The sequence below is a fragment of the Anoplophora glabripennis genome, unplaced genomic scaffold (assembly GCF_000390285.2).
Source record: "Anoplophora glabripennis isolate ALB-LARVAE unplaced genomic scaffold, Agla_2.0 scaffold1815, whole genome shotgun sequence".
Taxonomy (NCBI): Eukaryota; Metazoa; Arthropoda; class Insecta; order Coleoptera; family Cerambycidae; genus Anoplophora; species Anoplophora glabripennis.
This window is the reverse complement of record NW_019417893.1, coordinates 1-27,212: the sequence shown is the minus strand read 5'-3', so window position 1 is coordinate 27,212 and position 27,212 is coordinate 1. Positions and strand designations below refer to the sequence as shown.

At 29.6% G+C, this 27,212-nt stretch overlaps 1 protein-coding gene across 1 annotated transcript; it reads right to left on the bottom strand.

Annotated features, from left to right (window-relative positions):
• Positions 1-439: 439 nt before the first annotated feature.
• On the bottom strand, positions 440-26,920 carry LOC108915942 (NADH dehydrogenase [ubiquinone] 1 alpha subcomplex subunit 10, mitochondrial). Its single transcript, XM_018722104.1, has 7 exons — positions 26,624-26,920; positions 26,325-26,575; positions 17,361-17,491; positions 17,095-17,305; positions 11,227-11,391; positions 11,054-11,168; positions 440-653 (listed from the first exon to the last, which is right to left on the bottom strand). The coding sequence occupies exons 1-7, from the start codon at positions 26,849-26,851 to the stop codon at positions 528-530; spliced, it is 1,227 nt and encodes a 408-aa protein (XP_018577620.1). The 5' UTR covers positions 26,852-26,920; the 3' UTR covers positions 440-527.
• Between the last annotated feature and the right edge of the window lie 292 nt (positions 26,921-27,212).

Here is a 27,212-nt window from a genome sequence, read left to right as displayed (position 1 = left end):
AGGAACAAGTCCACAGCAAGTTTCATTAAAATCCGTCGTAACATTCTCCAGATATTACAAAAAACATATTTTTTTACAAGAACTTTGAAAGTCAATAGCAGAGGAACCAGACATTTTTTCTTAATGGAAGTTAGGTCAAATCGTCTTCTTTTGAGCCAAATAATGTCGCAGTACCTTTCTGATCATGTGCTTATGGGACACCCTGTATATTATGCATGAAGAAAACGAGGGATCATCGTGGGCACAAAATGGTTTTGTGAAGTCCCTCCTAGAAACACATTGACTTGCACAACTTCCAAGTGGTGAATTATGACATTACATTAAAAACACAAGTTAGATGTAGAATGGAATGAAAAAAAATTACGGTTGAAGAAAATTAGGTCAACTTCAAATTGGTGCGGTATGGTTCATTTTGATGATGTTCAAAATAAAGAAGACATTGATCTTTAAATTTATTTTCTGACATATGTAACATTTCACAATATATATATTATATTACCCAATCTTCATATTCAAATAACAGTTTCCTAATCCGAAACAGACCTTCTTTCTCGCAAAGGCAAAGTGTCACGATGAGGAATACTTGTTTTAAATAATATGCCCTTATCTCCCACTGCACTGTTGTATCCGATTTCATATTGTTCTCCGGGTGCCTAAAATGTATACAAACATAAACATATGCAGTCTAAGATTACTTCTTGATACTCCAGTCAAATTAGATCATAAAACCTGAAAACTTGAAAAAATTATTAGTAGACATTTTATTGCACTTTGTAACGGGGAAGGGTATGTAGAACGATAATATCATAAAAGTGACATCAAGTTGAAAGAATGCAAATGAAGTGACAAATTTTTTTCACTTTCACGCCCACGAAAATCTAGACGACATATCGGAAAATTAGTTACTTTATGTTGTAGGCAATTAAAATGTCTACAATTTAAGGTACCAAGAGTCATTTATCACTAATTTGTTATCTGTAAAATAAAGGTCGAACGTAGAAATATCAGTTTTCCAAAATTGCATATTATTATTGCAAAAGCGATGAACGTTAATGAATTTTATGGAAAAAACGGTCAATCCAATGATTAACATGTGTGCCAATGTCCGATTCCATTGACCGTGAAATTGTTAATCCAGCTATTTGTTAATTAATTTTGTTCTTTGCAACTAATTGTTAATTACTAAACATTAATTTTGGAAGTTAATATCATAGTGATAGGTTCTAATTGATCCAAAGAAACGTATTCAAAAAGAAACATTTTAACAAGTTTAAATTAAGTAGCCCTTTACAACTAACGAAGTAGGACGTGTAAAACAGCATTCATTATAAACAAATTGCTCTGGGGTCAGGCAAAAGCCGCTAGGGAATTCGCTTTTTTTGCATTAAGTAGATCTTATTTTTATGGTAATTAAAAAATAGAAATCACCTACCTCTCTTTGTTTCCATGCTAGCTTTTTTTATATAACGTTAATTGTTAATTAACTATTGAAAAAAGGATTAAAACTTTTATTTTCAGAAAGTTTTACATTAATAGTTCATGTAATAAATGCGCCAGCAGCAGAAAAAGTTGATGTTAAGAACGGAAATTAAGTCCTGTTTCATCTAACAAAGTACTACAATATTCATATAGATGTCGCTACAGGAAATACGTTTATAGTAAAAATAGTACGATAATTTCATTCATTCAAATTCCGGCAAAATACACCTAAAAAAAACGAGAAAATGCCAGGTGCACGCACACGTGCACGATAATCAGTTGTCCGGCCTATACGTCCATCCCACTCTCTTGCTATCTCATAATTGCATATGAAAAGAGAAGGGTAATAAAATAATAAAAACTCCAATTTGCGGCCGCCGGTTTTTTGTTCTGAAAATATTTCTATTTTCTATCTTCTACATATTATTATGTACATATTTACAAAAAAGGAGGATGGCAAGTGGTTGTACAAATTTATAATATTTGCAGCCAACTAAAAGTTTTATTTCATATTATTTTCTACATTTTAGTACTTATATGGATTCGGACCAGAGTAGGTGCGAATGTAATTATTTCTTGTATGGATCTTTGAGCTGTTATCTTTTATTGTTGCGTTGTGGCTGCGAAATATTTTATTTGTGGAGTTTACTATTTTTTATATGAAGGAAAAAACATTAACAGAGTAAGTATTACAATTTGCTAGGCATAGTTGTACTTAGTACTAAATTCAAGTAAATAATAGATATTAAAATAAATATGTAGGTATTGTATTTGATTATTTGAAAATAAAAATTACATATGCGACAATGGACTTTCCGCTTACTTAGCCGTAATATAAATATGACATATTGTCGTTGCAATGCACATACAGGCTGTTCCAATAGTGTGACAAAGTTTATAATTATTTTCAGTTATAGTTGTATAGGGCAAAATCTTCAGGCCAAAAACAAGATTTTCTGAACGTTTAATTCGGTCTGAAAATAATGAATAATGGAAATAATAATAAAATGTGAATCCGAGCAAGTAACTTTTTTCGTATCACTACTACAGGCAGTTATACTAAACTTTATCGCACTATTGTGGCACCCTATATATGACTAGATATATCATTATGGTAAATCAAAAGCATAATAGGTAAAAATGTATAATTATCTATGTTTATAACAAATATTATCTGGTAAAATTCTTTTCTTACTTTCAGATACGGAACCGGAAGAAGTCTATATGTTATTTCGTAATATACCTATAGTGGTGAAAACAACCCACTCTATGTAGAACAAATTAAGAAATATGAAGAATTATGGAAAAAATCAATGGCAACAAATTTGGAACAATTTTATAAAAATTGTATACTACCAGAAATAATATACAAAAATATTCCACAGGGAAAAAGATGTATGGATCCAGAATATATTATAGAAACTCAAATTAATAAAAAGAAATAATTTTATTTTATGAATTTTTAAATTTTTTCCTGTTCTACTGTACCTATTCTATTTACTTCTTTATTACTTTCATTTATTTACATATTTATTAAACTACACTGTTCCACAGAATTTCTGTTTATATTGGAGGTATTAAAGTACCTATAAGACAACTATTTTTTCAATTGAAGTGAACTGAATTACCTATTTCTCATAAAAAAAATTTAGACTCAAATCGTCCTTTTGTACATAATTCTTTACACATTTTTTGGACAAAATAAGTATATCGTACATATTTTTTATATTTTCTCATTATTATGTATATTCACAATTAAAATTCTATTTATATTAATATGCAAATTTTTTTTATCAAGAATTACTTAATATTAATTATTAAAAATATAATATTTTCCATTTCTGTTTATACCAAAGTAAGCCGCTTTATTCACAAATCGTAATTATAACGTAACTTTCCGTTATGAACAACTTTTCTTATTAACATTTTTTTTATATTATCAAAAACAAAAGCAGTTTATTCTTCAACGTTATTAATTTTGTTAAATTTCTGATCACCCTGTATATATATTTATTACAGTTTTTCATGACAAACGTATTCAATTAAAAAGCAAAATATTTTTTGTCACGAATTACTTTTTCTAGTAGAATAGAAAATAAAAATGTTTTCCCTCTTATCCACTAACCGTAGATACTAATATAGGTATATTAATTATAAATTATGGTTTTAAATAAACTAAAAATTGTTTATATTTCATATTTTCTAAAATTATATAATAGTATGGACTTGCACTGTTACTTATATACTTTTATACAAAAATATATCTAAAATGATCATGACATTCTTTAAATATTTACGTATCAATTAACAGAAACCATGACTACCAATTCAGAATCAGGTTATACCAAATTAACCACATACAACAGCTGTTCGTTAAAAATAACCCGAGTCCATTCATAAATAAATTTTTACTAGTGCGACATCTATTACAAATCAAGCGAATTAAAAGTCGGAGATAATGCTATTCATGAATGAATATTTTTTAATAATTTTATTCCAATATAACTTTTTAAATAATAAAGTGATGAACAAACTATGAAATAAAGTCTAATCAGTTTATTTATTTAAAGACAACTATATAAAAAATTGCATAATTCTATAATACTATGAAGAAATAATCGTTTCTTTGTAAAAGTCCAAAAAACCTTCATATTTAGAAATTAATTTCTCACGAATTATTTACCTATCCCAATTAATTTTTGCTTTACTGTCTTCATTTATACTTTGCCAAATGTGATATGAAATTTTACTACTTTCTTCCATTGCTTTAAAAAGATATATTGGAATAAAAAAAGGGTTGTTTTCTACCATTTTTCGGTATAATTTAGGCAACCAGAGATGCATCAGTTTCCATCCTTAATGAGAGACCAGCAAGCGGGAGGAGCGCAGTTCCGGCGGATGTACGTGAGCGCCGCTTCCGATCGCGCTTGAGATTTTTGTCTTGAACGTTTAAAATTCGGTTAAAAAATCTCGTGCGACATGAGGGATTATCTCTAAAACTACATACGTCCTATAGTTAACAATTAACATTATATAAATATAAAAAAAGTTATTTTGGGAACAAAGAGTAGGTGATTTCTCATTTTTTTTTTAAAGTTACTGTAAAAATAAGCACTATTTAATGTAAAAAGAGCGAATTCCTGAGCGGCTTTTATCTAACCCTGGGACAATTTGTTTATAACAATAAAAATATAGTAAAATTTTCATCTGTAAGAACAAAGGATGAAATGTAGTATTAATTTGTGGTGATTTCAATATGGCCAATGTTTCCTGGATTAATAAATAACAATGATTCACATTTGATTCCAACTAATGTTAACCTGTATTCAAATATATTAATAGATGCATTGTCATACTGTGGGTTAATGCAATTTAATAATATAGTAAATTTTACTGACAATTTACTAGACTTAGTCCTTTCAAATAAAAATTGTGTAAAAAATTTAAGTTATTGTACTAATGCTCTAGTTGTTGAAGATGTTTATCACAAACCCATCGAATTTATTCTCGCTTGTTCCGTAGTGAAACCATTAAAGCATAATAGTCTAAGTAGATACAATTTTAGAAAAGCTAATTATGAAGTAGCCAATGAATACTTTCGCAGTTTGCTGGTATAGTATTTTTTTTGGATAAATCTGTCAATGATTTATTGAAACTTTTTTATGAAAAGATAAACTTTGCCATCGCAAATTTTGTCCCTAAAATAACAATAAATAGAAAATATCTTACTTACTTTAGATATAATACTATAAAAATTATTAAAGAGAAAAATAGGATTCGTACAAGGTGGAAGGTGTATCAAAATGAGATTGATTATAGTAATTTCTGCAACTTAAGGCGTAAAACTAAGAAAATGATTAGGACTGATTATAATAACTATGTAAGAGCTATTGAGGATGGTATATCTGAGAATACAAAAAAGTTTTGGCACTATGCTTCAGTAAAAAAAGCTCAGCCAGGTATTCCAAATGTCATGTTGTATAACGATACCTATGCCAAAGATGGCAACGCTATTTGTAGTCAGTTTGCATCATTTTTCCAAACAGCGTATGAACCTTATAACCTACTTATAATATAAGTAGTATAAGAGTCGACCTTGATGAAGTTCTGAATATTCTGTTCAACTTAGACGAAAATAAGGGTGCTGGCCCTGATAGAATTCCTTCATTCTTTGTAAAACAATGTGCCAATTCACTTTATATACCACTAACTATTTTATTTAATAAATCCTTTGAAGAAGATGAATTTCCACAATTGTAGAAAGCAGCTTTTGTGATACCTATTTTCAAAACAGGAGGAAGAAACTTACTAAAAAACTATCGTCCTATCAGTAAATTAAATATCTTTAGTAAAGTACTGGAGAAGGTGAGTTACGATCACTTATTCAATGCAGTTAAATCTGCAATAATTTTGCAACAGCACGGTTTTTACCCTCAAAGATCAATTGAATCGAACCTAATACAATATACGAACTATATTAATAACTACATGGATTGTCAAATTCAAGTAGATTCAGTATACACCAATTTTAGCAAGGCGTTTGATAAAATCAACCACAACATTCTTATAGCTAAATTGGTTGAGATCGGCGTGCATCGAAGTTTTTTAAGATGGCTTACATCATATATTTTCAATAGATCGCAGCTGGTAACAGGTAATTGTTACCGCTCTTTTTCATTCACAGCTACTTCTGGAGTGCCTCAAGGATCTCACTTGGGTCCATTATTATTCTTAATCTATATAAACAATATAAATAAATGTTTTAAATTTTGTAATTTTTTAATGTATGCAGATGATCTTAAGAGTCCGTCACGCGCTTGAAATAAACCCATTTTAAGGGTTCGGCCCATAACACATATTTGGAAAACGAATAAACATAGCGGCCCAAATAAAAAAACAATCGAAAGACAAAGTGTTTTCCTACTGCTGTCTTGTAACAGTTTTTTCAAAATTGGTTTCTAATTGTTTAAATTTAAAGAGTAAACTATGCAAGAAATCGTCATATTTACAATTTATTTACGTAAAAATAGAGGCTTAAATCAAAAATTGCTTACAAGAGGGAAGTGGGTCTATCTTTTAGCTTTGCAATGATACCAAAATTATATTGATTTGATAAAAATTACTCAAAATTCTATGCTAAATCCCGAACGTCTACAACTTCAGAAACGAATATATTTTAAATGCTGCAACCACGTGTGTTTTACTCAGTGGGATGGGCTTAGAGATTGGTAATTGCGGACAGGACCGGAGTTCAAAGAAATATCTAGTCAGTGATAATCTATACGTTTTCAATTGAGAGTATTGAATTAATCGATCTTGCGGGGTTCGATTCTTTTATTTTCATTGGAAGAAGTTTTTGCATCCAATTAGATATTATATCAGAGATTGATATAAAAACTATCTTGAGTTAAAAGTTGTACGGCACAGCCAGGCAACGTTATTTCTAGCGGAAAACTAAAAAATGTATTTTTTAATAAATGTTTTTACTGCACTATCAGCGGTAATAATTAAATTTTTAATAGTAATAGTATATTTAATTTGTACAGCACANATTTTTGTTCAAACTTCTGAATAATCTAATTGACTCTCCTAACTTATTAAATCTTGTAAATATTTATGTACCACCCAGAAATTTTAGAGTTAATACATTATTTCAAGAGTCATTTTATCACACTAACTCTGGACAAAATTCGCCGTTGAACAGAATGTTCAGAACTTACAACAATTTATTTTCCAATGTAGATATATTTAGAGTATCACTATTTAGCTTTAAGAGAGCACTAAAACAAACAACATTCTGTTAGTACAGATAGTTACATTATTGTTATTTATTGTATTTTATTAGTGTATTTATACTGTATCTATACTGTAATATGTATGTGGGTATGTGTACATGTGTGTATATGCATATATGTGTGTATATGCAGCGCCGGACTGGGAGAAAAAAGCGGTCCGGGAATTTTTCAAACTAGCGGCCTTAAAAAATTCTAACCTGACTTGGCTCGCCATAGTAAAAAGTAAACGGGTTTTTCTAGTGTACAGTTTTGAAATAGTCGTTATTTATGTCGAGTTTTCCAAAGTTGAGAAGATTGAAAATTTTAAATGTAGGTATTATTTATTTTATCCATCAATTAGTTTATGATTTCTTTTATTTTTTTCAGTAGATAATTTTACCTTGCATTCGACTACTTTTAAGCGCTTTACTCGGTAACTTTTTACTAGAGACTTTTCTAAATCCATCAAGCTTGAAGAACTCAATTCAAGAATAAACCACAATAGGCCCATTCAGTGATATTTAATTTTAAACTTTTTCTTTCATTTTCTGATAGTATTTAACCACCTAATTATATCTTAAAAAAATTAGGTCAATAGGATTAATAAGTAGTGATATATTTAATTTTGAATTTGTAAGACCCTTAAAAAGGTCAACACTGCGAGAGAACAGGTAATGACGTCACGATACCGGCCACTCGCCAGCAGTCGGAGAGATAAATCTCATTTTATACGGCTTCTAAGAAAGAGACGACAGTCTGTTTTCGGCTGCCTCGTCTAAACTGATGTGTAGATATTTGCTATACTTTTACCTATATTATATATCTATATTTTTAAGTGTATAAATAGAAAGTGTATAAGAGATANAAAACCCTTACGATACCTTAAAATCTCCACCACTGGCACGTCCAATGAATTCGAGAAGGGTGCGAAGAAGTAGCTATTAATAGTGGTAATGTGTGTACAAAAGCTCAGTCCTGTAGTTCAAACGATTCCTAAGATATTGGCGAAAAACTAAAAAAAAATTAAAAGTTTTGACACCCTGTATCTCGAAAACGAAAGCCCGGAGAGAAAAATAGAAGAGGAAAACAATGTTTCATTTTTCAAGAGGAATTTACAGTTTTCCGTTGCGACACTTATTTAGGAACACCCTGTATATGTGTGTGTATACAGGATGTGGCGTCTTTAATGCAGAAAATTAAAAACCTAGACTCTTGACAATAAATGAAGTAAAATAATATATGCTACCATAAGGCGATTATGAGATTTGACTTGAAGAAGTGACAAAATGTTAATACCGGTCCTGTTTAACATAGCCCAAAAAACATTGACCTAGTCCGCACTCCGCACGGCACCTGTGGAGTGTCAGCTAGTGTCTTGCGGATTGCGGGCGAATTGCTGCTGTGTCAAAAAGATCGCGCTTCTGCTGTTTAGACGTTAAGTGTTTATTAAAGACGTTTCTTATTTTTTATTTCTTAAGTTATTGTTTTAACTAAATTGCCAATGGATAACGAGGACAACAATAATACGTTTACTACTATCGAATATCCTGACATGGTGATAGTTACAGTAGCGGTAAGTTTGCATCTTTTTTGTTTGTCGTGAGCCAACCAATCACTTGCTAAAATAATAGTAGTCTTTTCTGTAACACCATGTACTTTGTTTCTACAAACCTCTTGTCTGGGATTGCACATTATCATTTACAGTGAAATAAATTGAATTGAATTTTATGTTTATTTTTCCTTTTAATTAAAACGAGAGGATTGTATTAAACTGGCCAAAATTATTTATTATTGCATTAAAACATTTTATCTCTTTTGTGTGTAATTCATACATTTTATTTTGGTAACACTGATTTGCGCAAAGGCACGACTCTCTGTTAGGTTCAGTTCGGCAAGCGTGCGCTGACGACATTTTTTGACCAGGACCGCACTAAGATTTATTTCTTCTCTACAAAATTGAAGTTCAATTTTCTTGACAAAACGTGGATATATTAATTTCTTATGTAAGGCTTTTTTATTGCATATATTCCTAGGAATATACATTTTATTTTTTCTGCACTAAAGACGCCACACCCTGTATATGTTTGGTTTGGTTGTTAATCAATTATATTTAGTGAACATTGTTTTGTGCTCTTAGCCAGACTGTTTATGTTTCGTTTTCTAATTAAATAAATAAATAAATAAATAAATAAATAAATAAATAAATAAATAAATAAATAACGCTGTTTTACATGTCCTACTTTGTTAGTTGTAAAGAACTACTTAATTTAGACTTTGTGGAATTTTTCTTTTTCGATACGTTTCTTTGGATCAATTAGAACCTATAACTATGATATTAACTTCTAAAATTAACGTTTAGTAATTAAACAATTAGTTGCAAAAAAAACAAACGAAATTAATTAACAAATAGCTAGAGCAACAATTTCAAGGTCTATGGAATCGGCATTTGGCGCACATGTTGGTCATTGGATTGATTGTCTTTTCCATAAATTTCATCAACATCCATCGCTTTTTGCAATAATAATGCGCAATTTTCGAAAACTGATATTTCCGCGTTTGACCTTTATTTTACATGTCATAAATCAGTGAAATATGACTTACCTTAAATTGTAGGTAATTTAATTGCCTACAACATAAAATAACTAATATTCCGATAAGTCGTCTAGATTTTCGTGAGCATTAAAAAAAGTGAAAAAAAAAACATAAATTTGCCACTGATTTGCAATTTGCCAACTTAGTGTCACTTCCTTCGAGTTATTTTTTTTATATTCTACATACCTCATAAAGTGCAATAAAATGTCTACTAATAATTTTTTCACGTTCAGATTTTGGAGTATAAATTCATAAGGTTGTTTCTTGGATCAGTTTATCCTTAAAAGCCTCTTTAACCAGGAATCTAATACCACTTATGTTGAAGTTTTCGAAAAATATATTGTGCAATATCTCTGTATTGGTAATGAAAGACTCTTTTTTATTAGTGGAGTGTATTTTGTATTAAATCAGATATAAACAACTTGTGAAGTAATCTGACAGGCTTGCAGGAGCCGCAGTTCGTAGGTCCTTTTTTATTGTGATCGGACTCGAAAATATGTATTGCTGTCAATATGACAGTAAACAAACCTACTCTAACAAAAAAACACGAAAAACAAAGCTGCTATGTCTTGACCAATCTCTGAATTGATGTAGATTAAAAAGCTCAATCAATAAATAATTCAAAAATAATTTATAGAATTTCATTTCGCATTGCAAAAATAATATATTTCAACAATACCAAATTGGCTGCATTTTTTCGTAGCACCCGATCCTCCTTAAACATGTTTTTATATGCATTACTTTTTAATTGCACCAAAATTGTTAAGATTAAACAATTTTTTTCATTTTTATTTAAAATATTGTAGTCTATTGCAATCATATAGGTACTTATGTGAAAGTTACTGTTTTTCAATATTTATGAGTGATTTAATTTGTCAAACTCAACCACAATCACATCATTTTGCCGAATTTTGTCAGAACTGGAGATTAAAAATCCACTAATTTGTGATAAATCTGGCATCTTCGCATCAGACATGGAAATTGCTAGCAAACATAAATATCTAAATTGAAAAAAGAAAGAAAATACCGAGACCATTAATTCTTACACAAATAACATTTTAAAAATGTGCATTTTTAAGAAATATTTTATTTCTATTTTCTTTGCAGTTCAATGAATTCCAATTAATTTATAAATGTCTAATTGAAGGAAACGACCTCATTCATGAATAAAAAAAATAATGTAATTTATTTATAAATCTCTTACATACCTCAGCCATAACTTTATGATATGTATCGGCTTCTAAAGCTTCAACGATCAATTCGGGAACTTCATAGCATGGTACATTGCAGTAGTTAAGAATGGAATCCTTCTGATCAGCATATCTACAATGAGAGATATCACATTAATATTAACCATTTTTGAAATAATGCACAAACTCACTTATGACGCAAGCAAGCCCATTCTTCTTCCTGATAATATACCCAGTCTTTAAGGTGTGGGTCTTGAATATCGTATCTATTGAAGTCAATGCGCTCAATATCTTCAATGACAATTTCTACATCCCCTTCGTCAGACCAATCGTAAACCAATAACTCGGCATGTTTACTACAATATGTGTAAATTTCTTTATTATGCAATTTCCTTCAAATATTTCAATTTAAAAAAAATTTTGTTGCTAATAATGTAACCGATAATACAGCAAAACACTTCTTATATTCCCGCAGATTCCTGGGTACAAAATAATACATTTTACTTAAACTTATCTCTATTGTAAATTACTTTTTATTATACTTCTCTGAAGACACCTTATTTTCATCTGAATTAATAATAAAGTAAGATGAGCTTATTCGGGCTAGCGCATGCAGCAAAGTAAACTAAATTTAAGAAAGTTTATATGCATAGGCGGGATTGAGGGGGGGCAAAGGGGGCAACTGCCCCCCCCCAATATTACTGCAATTGAAAAATTAAACTCAGAGTTAAACTTCAAGGGAGTGCGATCTCTGTTTTTTTTTTTTTCATTTCCTCCAAGTGTGTCGTGTGTCATAAGGATTACGTCCTATTTTTTTTTAAGATATTGATTTCTTTGAGACTTTTTTTTAGGCATCAATTATATAAACGGGACATATCTCCAGACGATCTGTCATGAATAGATATAGATCTGGATATATGCTATCTGATATTTAACATGTACCTATTTTGTATTTTAATTCGTAAATGTTTGAATATTTAGATACATTTCTGTAATATTTTTTGATGTTTTGTCGACCTTATCTGTCATAGATTAATTTAAAACAAATCTCCTTTGAAATAATTTAAGAATAACCATAGAAACGCATCATACATACTAAACACTATTGTCAGTGTTGTTTATTTTCTGTCAATTCAATTTTTATGCCGATAAATGTACTCGGAAGAAAAATGTGAAGCTCCAGATGGACAATATCTACTACCAAAAGCAATTTTAGTGTTTGGGATCATTGGTGCATGTTGAAGAGATGATTTAATACGTTTAAATTTAGATGATGTGGTAGAAAATGACCTTGTTTTTATGACAAGAAATTTCACCATTACCAATAAAGGATGTACATTTGAGTCCTGCACAATTTGTCTTAAATATGCAGCTCTGAGACTTAAAAAAAATATAAACAGAAGATTATTTGTTGCATACCGAAACGGCAGGTGTTACGCTCAACATGTTGGATGGCATACCATCAATGGTGTTCCGAAAATTGTTGCAGAATACCTAAAACTAAAAGATCCCAGAAAATATACTGGCCATGGACTAAGGTGTTCTTCGGCAGCCATGTTAGTGGGAAGCGGCACTGATTTACTCACTCTGAAAAGACACAGAGAATGGCATTCTTCCAATGTAGCAGAAGGATATAGAAGAATCTGTACAAAGAAAAATTGAGGTATCACGATAACTGTTTAACCCTTCTCACTCGCAAAATACGAGAACTGTATCATTCGTTCGAGAAAATCAAAACATTTGCGAAGAGTCTGCTTCAATAACTGCAGTTTCACAAAGTGAAACTCTGAAAGGACTAGACCTGTGCAATAATATAAATTGCATAATAAAAATAACCATTAATAATAACAATTCAAACTAAAAACATTATTAATTGGAACTGTTATTATTAATAATTAGTTAATTTTCAATATTCTTACTCTACATGTTTAGTCCACGGGCCCAGGCCCTTTTTTTTCTTTGATTAATAACAAGCTGAATTTTGGGGAACAGCTTCGTTTTGACGAGACGCCCAACTACAAAAATTCTCGAAAACGGTAGCTAATAAAGCGCGGGAGTGTCAAACATGTCGATTTGGGGAATGATCAATATTTATTACTAACAAGTAGTTTTTTACTTAAATCGCATGATGTATGATGATGTATGAAAAACTCGAAAAAACTTTTGTCCTACACGTTCGATGTTTTTTCTGAAGCGTCTCCCACTCTTAACATGTCAAAATAATATGATCTTAGAAGTTATTAATAACCACCTAATTTTTTCACAGATGCTTGGTAATTATTATTATAATTCAGTGACATTTTTGTCAAACACATAAAATAGAAAGTTTTTCTAGTCCTACACTGGAAAAATGTCATTTTCACGGGTACAATTTTCTCATTAATAACTGTAGGACAAAGAAACCAAACGATATTTTAGGGAATTTTTAATAAAAAAAAACTATGTCCTAACAAAAAAATTAGTATGTATTTCTAGTCCTACAAAAGTTATATAAAATTATTTAAAATTGAGAATTTCGAAATCAGCATTATATCTTCTTGTGATTATAGTGATTATACATGTCCAAACTTTGCCAAAATAATGCAATTTTTGCATCCCAAAGTAGAAAAATAGTTTACTAATCCCCCAGGGAGTTTGAGGAGGGGGAGTGATAAACAAACTTTATCCTTATCAAGCGCGACCAAACTAAACCAAAGCGTTTTTTCTCTATGTCATCGAAAAATGTGTATATTTAACTTTCTATGTACATGTGATCAGTATATGATGCCATAAAGTAGAAAAATAGTTTAGTAACTCCCCAGGGAGTTTAGGGCAAACTACCCTTATCGAGCCAGGTCGAGCCAAACCGATGAATTTTTTTATTATATTTTAAAATGATATGTAAATGTTTTTATACGTTGTATTATTTTTAATTTTTATTCTAGAAATTATAGAAAAAAACTTTGAATAAAAGGTATTTTTGAGTATATTAAACACATGTATATTAAACAAAGAAATATACATTTTTTTATCAAGTTTAAAGGAGTTACTTACTGAACCCGTTTCAGTAACTGAATACCTTTTAATATATGTTAATTAACTTTAAATTAAGTAAATTAATTAAATTTATATACTTCAAAAAAAATTAATACACAAAAATAGTTAATATGTAGTTACTAATTTTCAAAATAATTAATTTTGCTATTCTACATTAACTTTTACTATTAAAATTATTCAATAACCACGCTCATGTGTGATTGTTCAGTAAACAGCTCCTTTATCTATTGATAAAATAATAAATTTTTGTATGAAAATAAAAAAATGTGAATTTATTACTATAAAATATTATATTATATTGTTTGCAAGCAATCAGAATTACTTTAGAGAATTTTTTTATTTCCTCTCTTTTTTCTCGGAAATTCGGATTATCACACAATAATTTGCATAAGAACTCCATAGTCACTAAAAAAAGCACAAAAACGTGGACGACTGAAACACACTTGATTCTCTCGGAAAAAAAAACGTGGGCAAACCGCCAAAATAATCCTGATTGGTGCGGGAATTTTGAAATTTTTTATTTTCACCAATGGTGAAACATTCGATAATTCATAAATTTAAAAAAAACTTATTATTATAAAGATTATTGAATAATTCATTATTATATAGATAAATAAGTTTAAAAAAAAAATTATAAACTTCAATAAATTTTTTTTTATCATTTTTATTGAAAATTAAATTGTATGATTTCGAGTATAATTTTATTTGTTTTCATCACTAGCTTCCAACTTTTTTTGTAGGACATTGGTAAAATCTTGATTTAAACATCGTTCTCAAAAGAAAAAATCGAAAATTAGGTTGTTATTAATGAGAAAATTGTACCCGTGAAAATGACACTTTCCCAGTGTAGGACTAGGAAAACCTTCCATTTTACGTGTAGGACAAAAATGTCAATGAATTGTAATAATAATTACCAAGCATCTGTGAAAAAATTAGGTGGTTATTAATAACTTCTAAGATCATATTATTTTGACATGTTAAGAGTGGGAGACGCTTCGGAAAAACCATCGAACGTGTAGGACAAAAGTTTATTCGAGTTTTTTATACAATTATCATGCGATTTAAGTAAAAAACTACTTACTTGTTAGTAATAAATATTGATCATTCACCAAATCGACATGTTTGACACCCCCCGCGCTTTATTAGCTGTTCCCCAAAAATTCAGCTTGTTATTAATCAAAGAAAAAAAAGGGCCTGGACCCGTGGACTAGTTTTTTTATTCCTGTAACTGTTATGAAAATAAAAATATTCTAAGTTTCTTTTGTATGTCTTTTTTTGTTATATGTTACATTTTGTTTCTGTTTTCGTTTTCAAAGAAGTATAATAAAAAAATATCGTTCATTACACGTCCATAATTAGATTTTTCCGGGCTTGCATGACTTCCTGTGTGAGGTGACCGTTTTTGAGATACAGGTTGTTAATAATTAAAAAGAAATCATTTACTGTAAATATCTTCTAAAATAATAAAGGTATTTTAACTAAATTTGTTGTACGTTATACTGGGTCAAGTTTGCATAAAATGCTGTAATATCAAGACTTTTGCGCAACCAGTGGCGGAGATATGGGAAACTTATTCATGACTATTTTATAAAAAAAAAAAATAATACGGTCCTGTGCAAAATAATAAATTATATTTTCTAAAAAAGCGTGACAATGGAACAAAAAAATGCCTCTTACATTTTATTGATATTTGTCTCTGTTTTATGGCAAATTGGATTTCTCTTTTTCCTTTCAAATTAGTCAAATACTGCGTGCTAATGGATTTTTTAAATGCTTGTTAGAAATATTTCAGCTAGTTTCAACTAAATTAAATAAAACATAAAGCAGCATGGTATGCTTTTTCAGAAAATATAATCAATTATTATTTTTTTTTTATATGAAATTGTGACATTATTTTCTCATTATCTATCCATATCCGAGAGATTGCCCACCATTTCCGGAACACCCTGTATATATATAAAATAGTCAAATGAGTTTCCCATATTTCCACCACTGGTTGCGCAAAAGGCTTGATATTACAGCATTTCATGGAAACTTGACCCAGTATAACATACAACAAATTTAGTTCAAATAACTATCATTTCCGAAGATATTAACAGTACATTATTTTTTGTTTTAATTATTAACACTCTGCATCTCGAAAACGGTTGAGATTTCGAAATAAGCTTCCTCCAGTCGTTAAACATTCTGCCAAATATAATAAAGACACATTAAACAACATAATGAGCAAACAAAATTGAAACAAACTTAGGAAAGATGCACGTTTTCTCCACATGTTTTAGGTTAAATCTTCATATTTTAAGCTATGTTCTCCCTGTTAATTTATGCTACCTACCTGCAGGGGCGGCTTAAGGCCCGAGCGGTTGGCCGGGGCGCCGCATCGAGATAGGTGCCAAATCGGCAGTGAAAATTGAAAATTCAAACAAGAAAAATAATTGTCTTATCACAACATAAGTAACATCCTTACAGTAAAAGGATTATTTTTTTCTAATTATTCTCCACCGTTTTGACTTTCAGTTTTAAGGGAGAGGGGTGCCCGGGTGAAAATTTTACCTCAAGCCACTCCTGCCTGCACGTCATATGCCATTAGGGTTGCCAGATGTGCTCGAAAAAAAACCGGATAGCATTCCAAAAAAAAACAAATTAAATAAATGGATTTTGAGATAAGCTATGAGTCAAATGAACGCAGTACACAAGTTTACGGAACTATCAAGCGTGGCGGACTTTTTCAGTTTTCACTCTACGAATCCAGTTCATTGTTACCTATTAGATTTGCGCAACAAGTTCAGCGGCGAAATAAATTCGTTTTCTGCGCGCTGTTGACGCTGTTACCGTTTTTAGGCAAACATTTTTTCCCAAATTGCAGGATATTTTATGAATTCAACAAAAAACTGGACATTTTTGCTTGTCCGGTTTACCAAACATTTTTCAACCGGACAGGCATCAAAAAAACCGAACTGTCCGGACGAAAACCGGACATCTGGCAACCCTATATGCCATTTAAATATATAAGAAAAAATCACCTTATTTCTTTTAAGTAATTTTGTTTATATTGTTTTTCCATTACCCCTAGGTACTGGGAATTTAAAACTGGGGAATCTTTTTCATAACTGATTGACCTTTTTTTTATGTTTTCCAATATTTTAGGTACAGGTACATCCAAATAAATGACCAAATGGGGCCTCAAGAGTTCACCTATTGTACAGTCACGAAATTCATAGTACTTTTTGTGAGCTGGAAAAAATTAAAATAATAAAATATACAAATGATTTTTTTTTTGTTTAGGTACCTAATTTAGAAAGATATCCTTGAGCAAACATAGCTTCAGTAAACACAAAATCAGAATAGACACTACGATCAAGAATGACTCCTTGACCGGTACTGAACAGGTGAGCCAAAGCATCTACGTATTGCGATAATCTGAAACAAGGAAACATTTCAGTTACTGTTAATATACAAAGTATCATATTTTCTGATTTCCATAGCTAACCTAGTTATATTAAAACATAAAAAAATGCTTAAGAACGGAAATTGAAGTCCCGTTTCATCTAACAAAGTACTACAATATTCATATAGATGTCGCTACAGGAAATACGTTTATAGTAAAAATAGTACGATTATTTCATTCATTCAAATTCCGGCAAAACACACCTAAAAAAAACGAGAAAATGCCAGGTGCACGCACACGTGCACGATAATGAGTTGTCCGGCCTATACGTCCATCCCACTCTCTTGCTATCTCATAATTGCATATGAAAAGAGAAGGGTAATAAAATAATAAAAACTCCAATTTGCGGCCGCCGGTTTTTTGTTCTGAAAATATTTCTATTTTCTATCTTCTACATATTATTATGTACATATTTACAAAAAAGGAGGATGGCAAGTGGTTATACAAATTTATAATATTTGCAGCCAACTAAAAGTTTTATTTCATATTATTTTCTACATTTTAGTACTTATATGGATTCGGACCAGAGTAGGTGCGAATGTAATTATTTCTTGTATGGATCTTTGAGCTGTTATCTTTTATTGTTGCGTTGTGGCTGCGAAATATTTTATTTGTGGAGTTTACTATTTTTTATATGAAGGAAAAAACATTAACAGAGTAAGTATTACAATTTGCTAGGCATAGTTGTACTTAGTACTAAATTCAAGTAAATAATAGATATTAAAAATAAATATGTAGGTATATTGTATTTGATTATTTGAAAATAAAAATTACATATGCGACAATGGACTTTCCGCTTACTTAGCCGTAATATAAATATGACATATTGTCGTTGCAATGCACATACAGGCTGTTCCAATAGTGTGACAAAGTTTATAATTATTTTCAGTTATAGTTGTATAGGGCAAAATCTTCAGGCCAAAAACAAGATTTTCTGAACGTTTAATTCGGTCTGAAAATAATGAATAATGGAAATAATAATAAAATGTGAATCCGAGCAAGTAACTTTTTTCGTATCACTACTACAGGCAGTTATACTAAACTTTATCGCACTATTGTGGCACCCTATATATGACTAGATATATCATTATGGTAAATCAAAAGCATAATAGGTAAAAATGTATAATTATCTATGTTTATAACAAATATTATCTGGTAAAATTCTTTTCTTACTTTCAGATACAGAGACAGTTAAATATAACCGGAAGAAGTCTATATGTTATTTCGTAATATACCTATAGTGGTGAAAACAACCCGCTCTATGTAGAACAAATTAAGAAAGATGAAGAATTATGGAAAAAATCAATGGCAACAAATTTGGAACAATTTTATAAAAATTGTATACTACCAGAAATAATATACAAAAATATTCCACAGGGAAAAAGATGTATGGATCCAGAATATATTATAGAAGCTCAAATTAATAAAAAGAAATAATTTTATTTTATGATTTTTTAAATTTTTTCCTGTTCTACTGTACCTATTCTATTTATTTCTTTATTACTTTCATTTATTTACATATTTATTAAACTACACTGTTCCACAGAATTTCTGTTTATATTGGAGGTATTAAAGTACCTACAACTATTTTTTCAAGTGAAGTGAACTGAATACCTATTTCTCATAAAAAAAATTTAGTCTCAAATCGTCCTTTTGTACATAATTCTTTACACATTTTTTGGACAAAATAAGTATATCGTACATATTTTTTATATTTTCTCATTATTATGTATATTCACAATTAAAATTCTATTTATATTAATATGCGAATTTTTTTTATCAAGAATTACTTAATATTAATTATTAAAAATATAATATTTTCCATTTCTGTTTATACCAAAGTAAGCCGCTTTATTCACAAATCGTAATTATAACATAACTTTCCGTTATGAACAACTTTTCTTATTAACATTTTTTTATATTATCAAAAACAAAAGCAGTTTATTCTTCAACGTTATTAATTTTGTTAAATTTCTGATCACCCTGTATATATATAAATTACAGTTTTTCATGACAAACATATTCAATTAAAAAGCAAAATATTTTTTGTCACGAATTACTTTTTCTAGTAGAATAGAAAATAAAAATGTTTTCCCTCTTATCCACTAACCGTAGATACTAATATAGGTATATTAATTATAAATTATGGTTTTAAATAAACTAAAAATTGTTTATATTTCATATTTTCTAAAATTATATAATAGTATGGACTTGCACTGTTACTTATATACTTTTATACAAAAATATATCTAAAATGATCATGACATTCTTTAAATATTTACGTATCAATTAACAGAAACCATGACTACCAATTCAGAATCAGGTTATACCAAATTAACCACATACAACAGCTGTTCGTTAAAAATAACCCGAGTCCATTCATAAATAAATTTTTACTAGTGCGACATCTATTACAAATCAAGCGAATTAAAAGTCGGAGATAATGCTATTCATGAATGAATATTTTTTAATAATTTTATTCCAATATAACTTTTTAAATAATAAAGTGATGAACAAACTATGAAATAAAGTCTAATCAGTTTATTTATTTAAAGACAACTATATAAAAAATTGCATAATTCTATAATACTATGAAGAAATAATCGTTTCTTTGTAAAAGTCCAAAAAACCTTCATATTTAGAAATTAATTTCTCACGAATTATTTACCTATCCCAATTAATTTTTGCTTTACTGTCTTCATTTATACTTTGCCAAATGTGATATGAAATTTTACTACTTTCTTCCATTGCTTTAAAAAGATATATTGGAATAAAAAAAGGGCTGTTTTCTACCATTTTTCGGTATAATTTAGGCAACCAGAAATGCATCAGTTTCCATCCTTAAACAGGCAAATAGTGCAACAGCACACAGCTTATGGAAATTGGCCTTTCGGTGAAATTTCCTGAAAAATTGATATGTTGTCACTTTTTTATTGCTGATCAAAAGTTGTCATGGCCACGAAGCTCCAAATGCCCATCTGGAGGTGGTAGGGCTAATAAAAGGATAAAAAACATTGAAAAATTGATTCATTCTCAAATATAATTTTTTTGACATATAATGTAGCAAATATAACATTTTTGATATTTAATGTAGCTTGTTTAACAATGATTAGCATATATTTGTTAGAAATCTGTGAAATGTTCTCACAAATAAAGAATAACGACAATCACAACTGACATTAGAGTAACCCGATGTACATACGAGGAGGTTGTCAAGTTGGATTTTGCACATCATTTTGCCCTGAAAAAGACAGTTTGTTTGTGTGTACATGTGCACGCGAGCATGTGCGTGTGTATTTTGAATACACAAAATTCCATACAATTTTTTTTAATACATACATGAATTTTTCCAAAAATATTTTTTAATTTTAATATTAACGATTTTTATTTATATATTTTCTATTCATATTTTATTTTATTTATGAAAATCAGCCTCCTAATGTGGTTTTTCCCTCTTAAGGTCATACAAGTTTAATTTATTTTAAAATAATAATTCCTTATTCCAAAAATTATTCTCCAAATTATGCCATGTCTATCTATAACGATTTCCAGGACAGCAAAAATATCACCATCCTTTATATTATTAATTTGAAAACACAATTGGATTTAGACAATAGCAAAACTGCAAATATTACTAGGTAAAGCCAAAAATTCAATGTTCTGGCTTGAGTAATATTTGAATATTTCAACAATATTTGTGTATTAAAATAATTATTTATATTACAAATGGTGTATGCATTCCCCATCTTTCTATTACTTGCTCAATTTAAGAAACAGACCTTTCGTGCTTCTTGTAACCACAGAGATTGAAAATTTTACAACACTATTGCTACTTTAAATTGTTCTATATATTTGTAAAAAGACATCCCCTTTCTAGTTACGCGTTTTTTTTTTTTTTTTTGAAAAACCCGTAGGACCCTAGAAAAAAACTGTTGAAGTTAGAAGTGAAATTTTGGCAGCCAAAATATTCAGCAACCACTTTATTCAGAACGCATGTTTCTTGGATTAAAAATTTAAAAAAAAAATGTATTATTTTTATATTTTTTTTATAAACATCTCGAAACGGACAAAATAAAACAAAAATTAGTTTATGATATCTTTAGTATTCACCAAATCACAGGTATTTGAAATTTTTTTTAAAATATTCAAATGCTCATGACTTCAGGGGTTGAAATAAAAATTTGAAAAAATTCATGAAAGCTACTCTAGAGTACAGAGTACTAAATAATACCAAAAAATCAAGAAAATTAAAAATGGTCGGGTCACGACCTCAGTGATTTGGCATGGAACGCCCCATATGTAAGTATTAACTTTTTTTGTCAGTCCTCGTATACACCTTTTAGTAACAAAATATGAAATATTGGACTTTTTTGAACAAGAAAGATATGTTATATACTTATTGAAAATGGTTGATGTCAACCGTTGAAGAGATATTTTTGATTTCATAAATTAGTATTTCGGATTTAATACGTCCAGGAATATTAACGTTGAAAACGGACATTTTTGTTAATAAATTCAGAACTCATTGCCTCATAGCCTTTATAGTTGCATTATGTCTAAATGTGACCAAGGAATCAACAGGGACAACATTTATTTTTCCTGTATTCAATTTACTATTAAACAAAAGCATGTGTTTGAATTACATTTATTTTCATTGCCTTTAATTTCCAGAAAAAAACATTCTAGTGTATTTTTGAGTTTATTTAAGGAGGTTTATCTGATTTGGAATTGACGAACAAATATTCATAAAAAAATTACCTCCTAATTAATTAAATTAATTAATTAAACTAATTAATTAAATTAACCTCCTTAAGGAGGTTTCTCGGGTACGGAGGTACGTCTAAAGTCTAACGACAGTTTCTGCAGATTCGCTAGTGACTAAAGTTGTAAGACTTTAGATTTGGCAACGTTGCACTTGGCTGGCTTTGTTTGGATGCCTAAGCTTGAAATATACATCATATGTCACACCTGCGAATTTCAAATAATATGCTGTTAAGTTAGTCAACGACAGCAGTTTGAAAGAGAATTATTATAAATTATGTATCATACAAGTACCTAATCAATTTCTACGAGCTGTCATACGATTCCTTAGGTATCGGTTTCCTATTTATACAAGTTGCTGTGGAAACTGTTCGTTAATAGTTGCACATTCTAAGTGGAAAGACCAAAAAATCTGCATTCTCATAAGACTGTACTAAATCGTGAAAAAATATTTTAATAATATCTCGTCTCCTAGGTACCCAAACTAGACATAATTTTTTTGAGGATTTTCTTCATATTAATAAGCTTATATTAATTTTTGTATGAATATTTATTCGTCAATTCCAAATCAGATAAACCTCCTTAAATACATACTGTGTATAGGCGCCGACATCTCAGGTGCTCCGGGGCTCAAGTACCTGACAAAAGTATTTGACGGGTGCGGAGCACCCGCAAGAATTATTATCAGTTTTGTTAGAATAGTATATTTCTGTGCTACCTACTTTTACGTCTACATAGTACATATATTTATATTTTCACTTGTTATTACATAGAAGTTTATTTTTTGTTAAAATTATTAAGATTGTTAAATTTTTTAAATTTGTATCGAAACAGTAATAAAGTTTATTTATTTTGACAAGTTTAATTAATTTCGATATATTTTTTAAAAAGTTTTTCATAAAATCTAATTCGGAGAAATACGTATTTTAAATCTTTTACCTGATGCTATTTCAAATGATTCCTCATTTCTCTTGCTTTTTAATGTTATCTGGCAAAAAAATGCCTATAAGGCAACCGAGCACCCGACAAAAGTTTTAAAAGACAGCGCTTAAGATATTGTGCACTAGAAAAAACCTAAAATCTTGCTACTTTGGTGACTTAATAGCAAAGTGATCTAGTAGGTAAATATCATTTGATAAATAGTAATTATTAAAAGTCAGTTTAAGAATTTATCAAATGTTAATTGATTAATGCACCATCAAATGGCCTGCACGATCACCGGACCTCACACCCATGGACTATTTTTTATGGGGTCACCTAAAAAATATTGTTTATTCCAACCCTACTAATTAATAGTGTGGAAATGCTCCGTCAAAGAATTTTTGTAGTAGCTGAGGAAGCAACGAATGACAGAGTACATCGTAATTTTAATCGTACATTTATTTTTTAATTTTTAGTTAATTCTTTTTAGATTATGTATATTTTGTTTTATGCGACTCTTGGTTTTTCTAGTTTTGCTCCTCTCTTCAAAAGGTTGCTATTAAACTGACAATAAATATGTATATGGCAAAAATGACTTTTTTTCCTGTTAATTTGGGAAAACACATTTCTTTAGTGGAGGGTTCATATATCTTCATACACAAGAAAATGCATTTTTTGGAGATATTAAATATGAAATACTAATTTATAAAACCAAAAATATATCCCCAAAGGTTGACATTTTCAATTTACCTTTTTTTGTTAAAAAAAAAATCCAATATTTTATATTTTGTTACTAATAGCTATACGAGGGCTGACAACAAAGTTAATACATATTTAATGCATAACATTGCTTGCAGAGGGTGCCCCACATGTGACAGCCAAAAATGATTATTATATTTTTCCCACCCTGGAAAAATCTCGCTACAAAATTTGAAAGATGTCTGATTAAACCTTTACAAATAATTATTAAAAAACCATTATTTATTTTTCATTTTGACAAAAAAAGGATTGGTACAAAAATACGTATCTGAAAATACACCTTCATTCTAGGAGTTCTACCAGCTTTATATTGAAAAGTAGCACACTATAGGTTTTGAGAAATAAATTATTAAGAGGGTGTGAAAAATCATTTCTAAAATTACGCTTTCATGCCAGGGCACCTAGTTTTGGAAAAAAAAAGAACTGTTAAAACTGGGAAGAGAATATTGCTTTACAAATATTGAAAAGTTCGAGGTAGCAATAGTGTCCTAGTATTTTAAATCCTTATATTCCCTACTTAGTTACCACTGTTACCAAAGGCACAAAAGGTCTATTTCTCAAGTTGAATATTTACTGATTCACCAAAATGTAATCTGGTAACCATTACCAGATAATTATGGTAATTATTTACTTTAGTGGCACCACCTCCAATTTTCACGAAATTTTGTCTATCCCCCTATTTTCGATGGTGCTGAACACGAATCTGCAGTTTTTTTTTGTGCGGTCGAATCTAGTTTTCGAGAAAAAAAATTTTCAATATTCTAACCTGGGTATTTCATATAACAAACACTACGTAGAACTCTGTATATTTTATGTAGCTTTCCAGAACATCTGTTATGAACAATTAACACTGTTTACGAAATATATTTTCGTAAATTTCAAGTAAAAAGATATGTATTTAATAAATAAAAATTTTGTAGTTTGAATCCGCCATTTGTAATTCGTGTTGACAACATTGAGTTCCCCCACTCTCATTCAACTCTGTTCATCCCACATAAAGTTACTATTATTTTATTTATTAAATACATATTTTTTTTTAGTTCAAATTTGGGAAAATGTGTTTCTTAAACAATGTTCATTGTTTATTACAGATGTTCTGAAAGCTACATAAAATATACAGAGTTCTACGTAGTGTTATCTGAAATANCCACAAAATGCATATTTTAATTTTATTTATTAAATAATTGATTCGGTTTCTGAATTTTACTCTTAAACCGCGCATTCGACGAAATGTTTTATGGAAATAAAAGCTTTGATTGAAATTGGTATATCCACATATGTAAAAGAAAAGATTCTCTTTGACGTCAAATAACATTTTTGGTTAATCAAAATTTAAATTTTAACAAGGTTCTGCAATAATTGATAAAACATTATTAGGAAAAAATTTTGCTCTGCTTTTTGTCGTGAAAGTATATCGCAACGTCGCTATCGCTATGACACTCTGTAGAATGCAATCATCCTAAATTTTATTTAAATATAAGGGCATCATTTAAACTCCACATTGCGGTAATTATTTACTTTAGTGGTACCACCTCCAATCATCACAAAATTTTGTCTACCCCCCTATTTTCGATGGTGCTGAACACGAATCTGCAGTTTTTTTTGTGTGGTCGAACCTAGTTTTCGAGAAAAAAATTTTTCAAAATTCTAACCTGGATATTTCAGATAACACTACGTAGAACCATTGTATAAGTATTTACTTATACAATGGTAGAACTCTGCATATTTTATGTAGCTTTCCAGAACATCTGTTATGAACAATTAACACTATTCACGAAACACATTTTCGTAAATTTCAAGTAAAAAGATATGTATTTAATAAATAAAAATTTTGTAGTTTGAATCCGCCATATGTAATTCGTTATGACAACATTGAGTTCCCTCAGTCTCATTCAACTCTTTTCATCCCACATAAAGTTACTATAATTTTATTTATTAAATACATATTTTTTTTAGTTCAAATTTGGGAAAATGTGTTTCTTAAACAATGTTCATTGTTTATTACAGATGTTCTGAAAGCTATACATAAAATATACAGAGTTCTACGTAGTGTTATCTGAAATATTCAGGTTAGAATTTTGAAAATTTTTTTCTCAAAAGCTGGGTTCGACCGCACAAAAAAACTTCAGATTCGTGTTCAGCACCATCGAAAATAGGGGGGTAGACAAAATTTTGTGAAAATTGGAGGTGGTGCCACTAAAGTAAATAATTACCCCAGATATTTCTGAATAGCAACATTTCTAACTTTATACACACATTATGAAAGTATTTTAATGTACATATGTTGATCAACCTTCTCCCCCTCAGATTTAGATATTTAAATGCATTAAAATTTCTATTAATGGATAACTTATAAACATTTACCTTACGATATACTGCTGTATTTGAAATCTTGCTGTATGTCTGTGTTTAGGATTTCGTAGAAAATCCATCACATCGAAACTTCTACAACTTTCTGGTAATAGTGCATCTAATTTTCTTAAATCATAGCCATAACTATTAATGTATACCATATCTAAATTAGCTTCTGGTAGGTACAACATTTCTAACTCACTAGCAAGTTGTTTAGCAAATTTTGTTTTACCTGACGCAACAGGACCATCAACAACAATAATCTAAAATATAATAACATTTTATTTGTACTTATTTGTACTACAAATTACCTTAGAATTTTCATCGAGCCTTGCTGTTGTTTTATCAAAGAAATAATTTAAAAGTGTATAACTTTTGTTTTGGTATGGCCATGGTTTTGGTTTATGAGGCGAATCTGTTACGGACCTTGTTGAACGACTAGTAATACTTCTCGATAATTTTATATTTCTAGTTGCATCTAATAAGTTATCATTATTGAAAAGTATCCTCCTCAAATTCACTCTTATCAGACTAGACATTTTCTGTTAGCTTTCTAAATTTTTTGTTTTACATAATAGCATAACACACAGTCACACAGACAACAGACAAAAAATCTAACTTTTTAATATTTTTAATGTTGCCAACATAACGTAGACAATGTTGCCAGGTCTTAAAATAGCAAAGCATGAGAAAATCCTACAAAAAACATGAGATTTATAAAAAAAGCATGAGATGGCGCAAATGCCTCGCAAGTTGTATATTTGGTTGCATAATACAACATAAAAAATCTAAATATGTAATATATTTTTTTCAAAATATGTTAAGTTTTCTTAAATTCAATATAGAGGGGCTGCATTACATTTTATAATATGAGTTGTACGAAAATAACAATACAATAGT

Bases quoted from the DNA above. Each gene is read 5' to 3' on its own strand.
- LOC108915942 (XM_018722104.1), bottom strand. From the start codon at position 26,851: ATGTCTAGTCTGATAAGAGTGAATTTGAGGAGGATACTTTTCAATAAT. The intron at 11,169-11,226 runs GTGAGTTTGTGC...CTCTCATTGTAG, and splicing joins TGGGCTTGCTTGCGTCATAA to ATATGCTGATCAGAAGGATT. The intron at 654-11,053 runs GTATGTAAGAGA...TATACATTTTAG, and splicing joins ATCATAAAGTTATGGCTGAG to GCACCCGGAGAACAATATGA.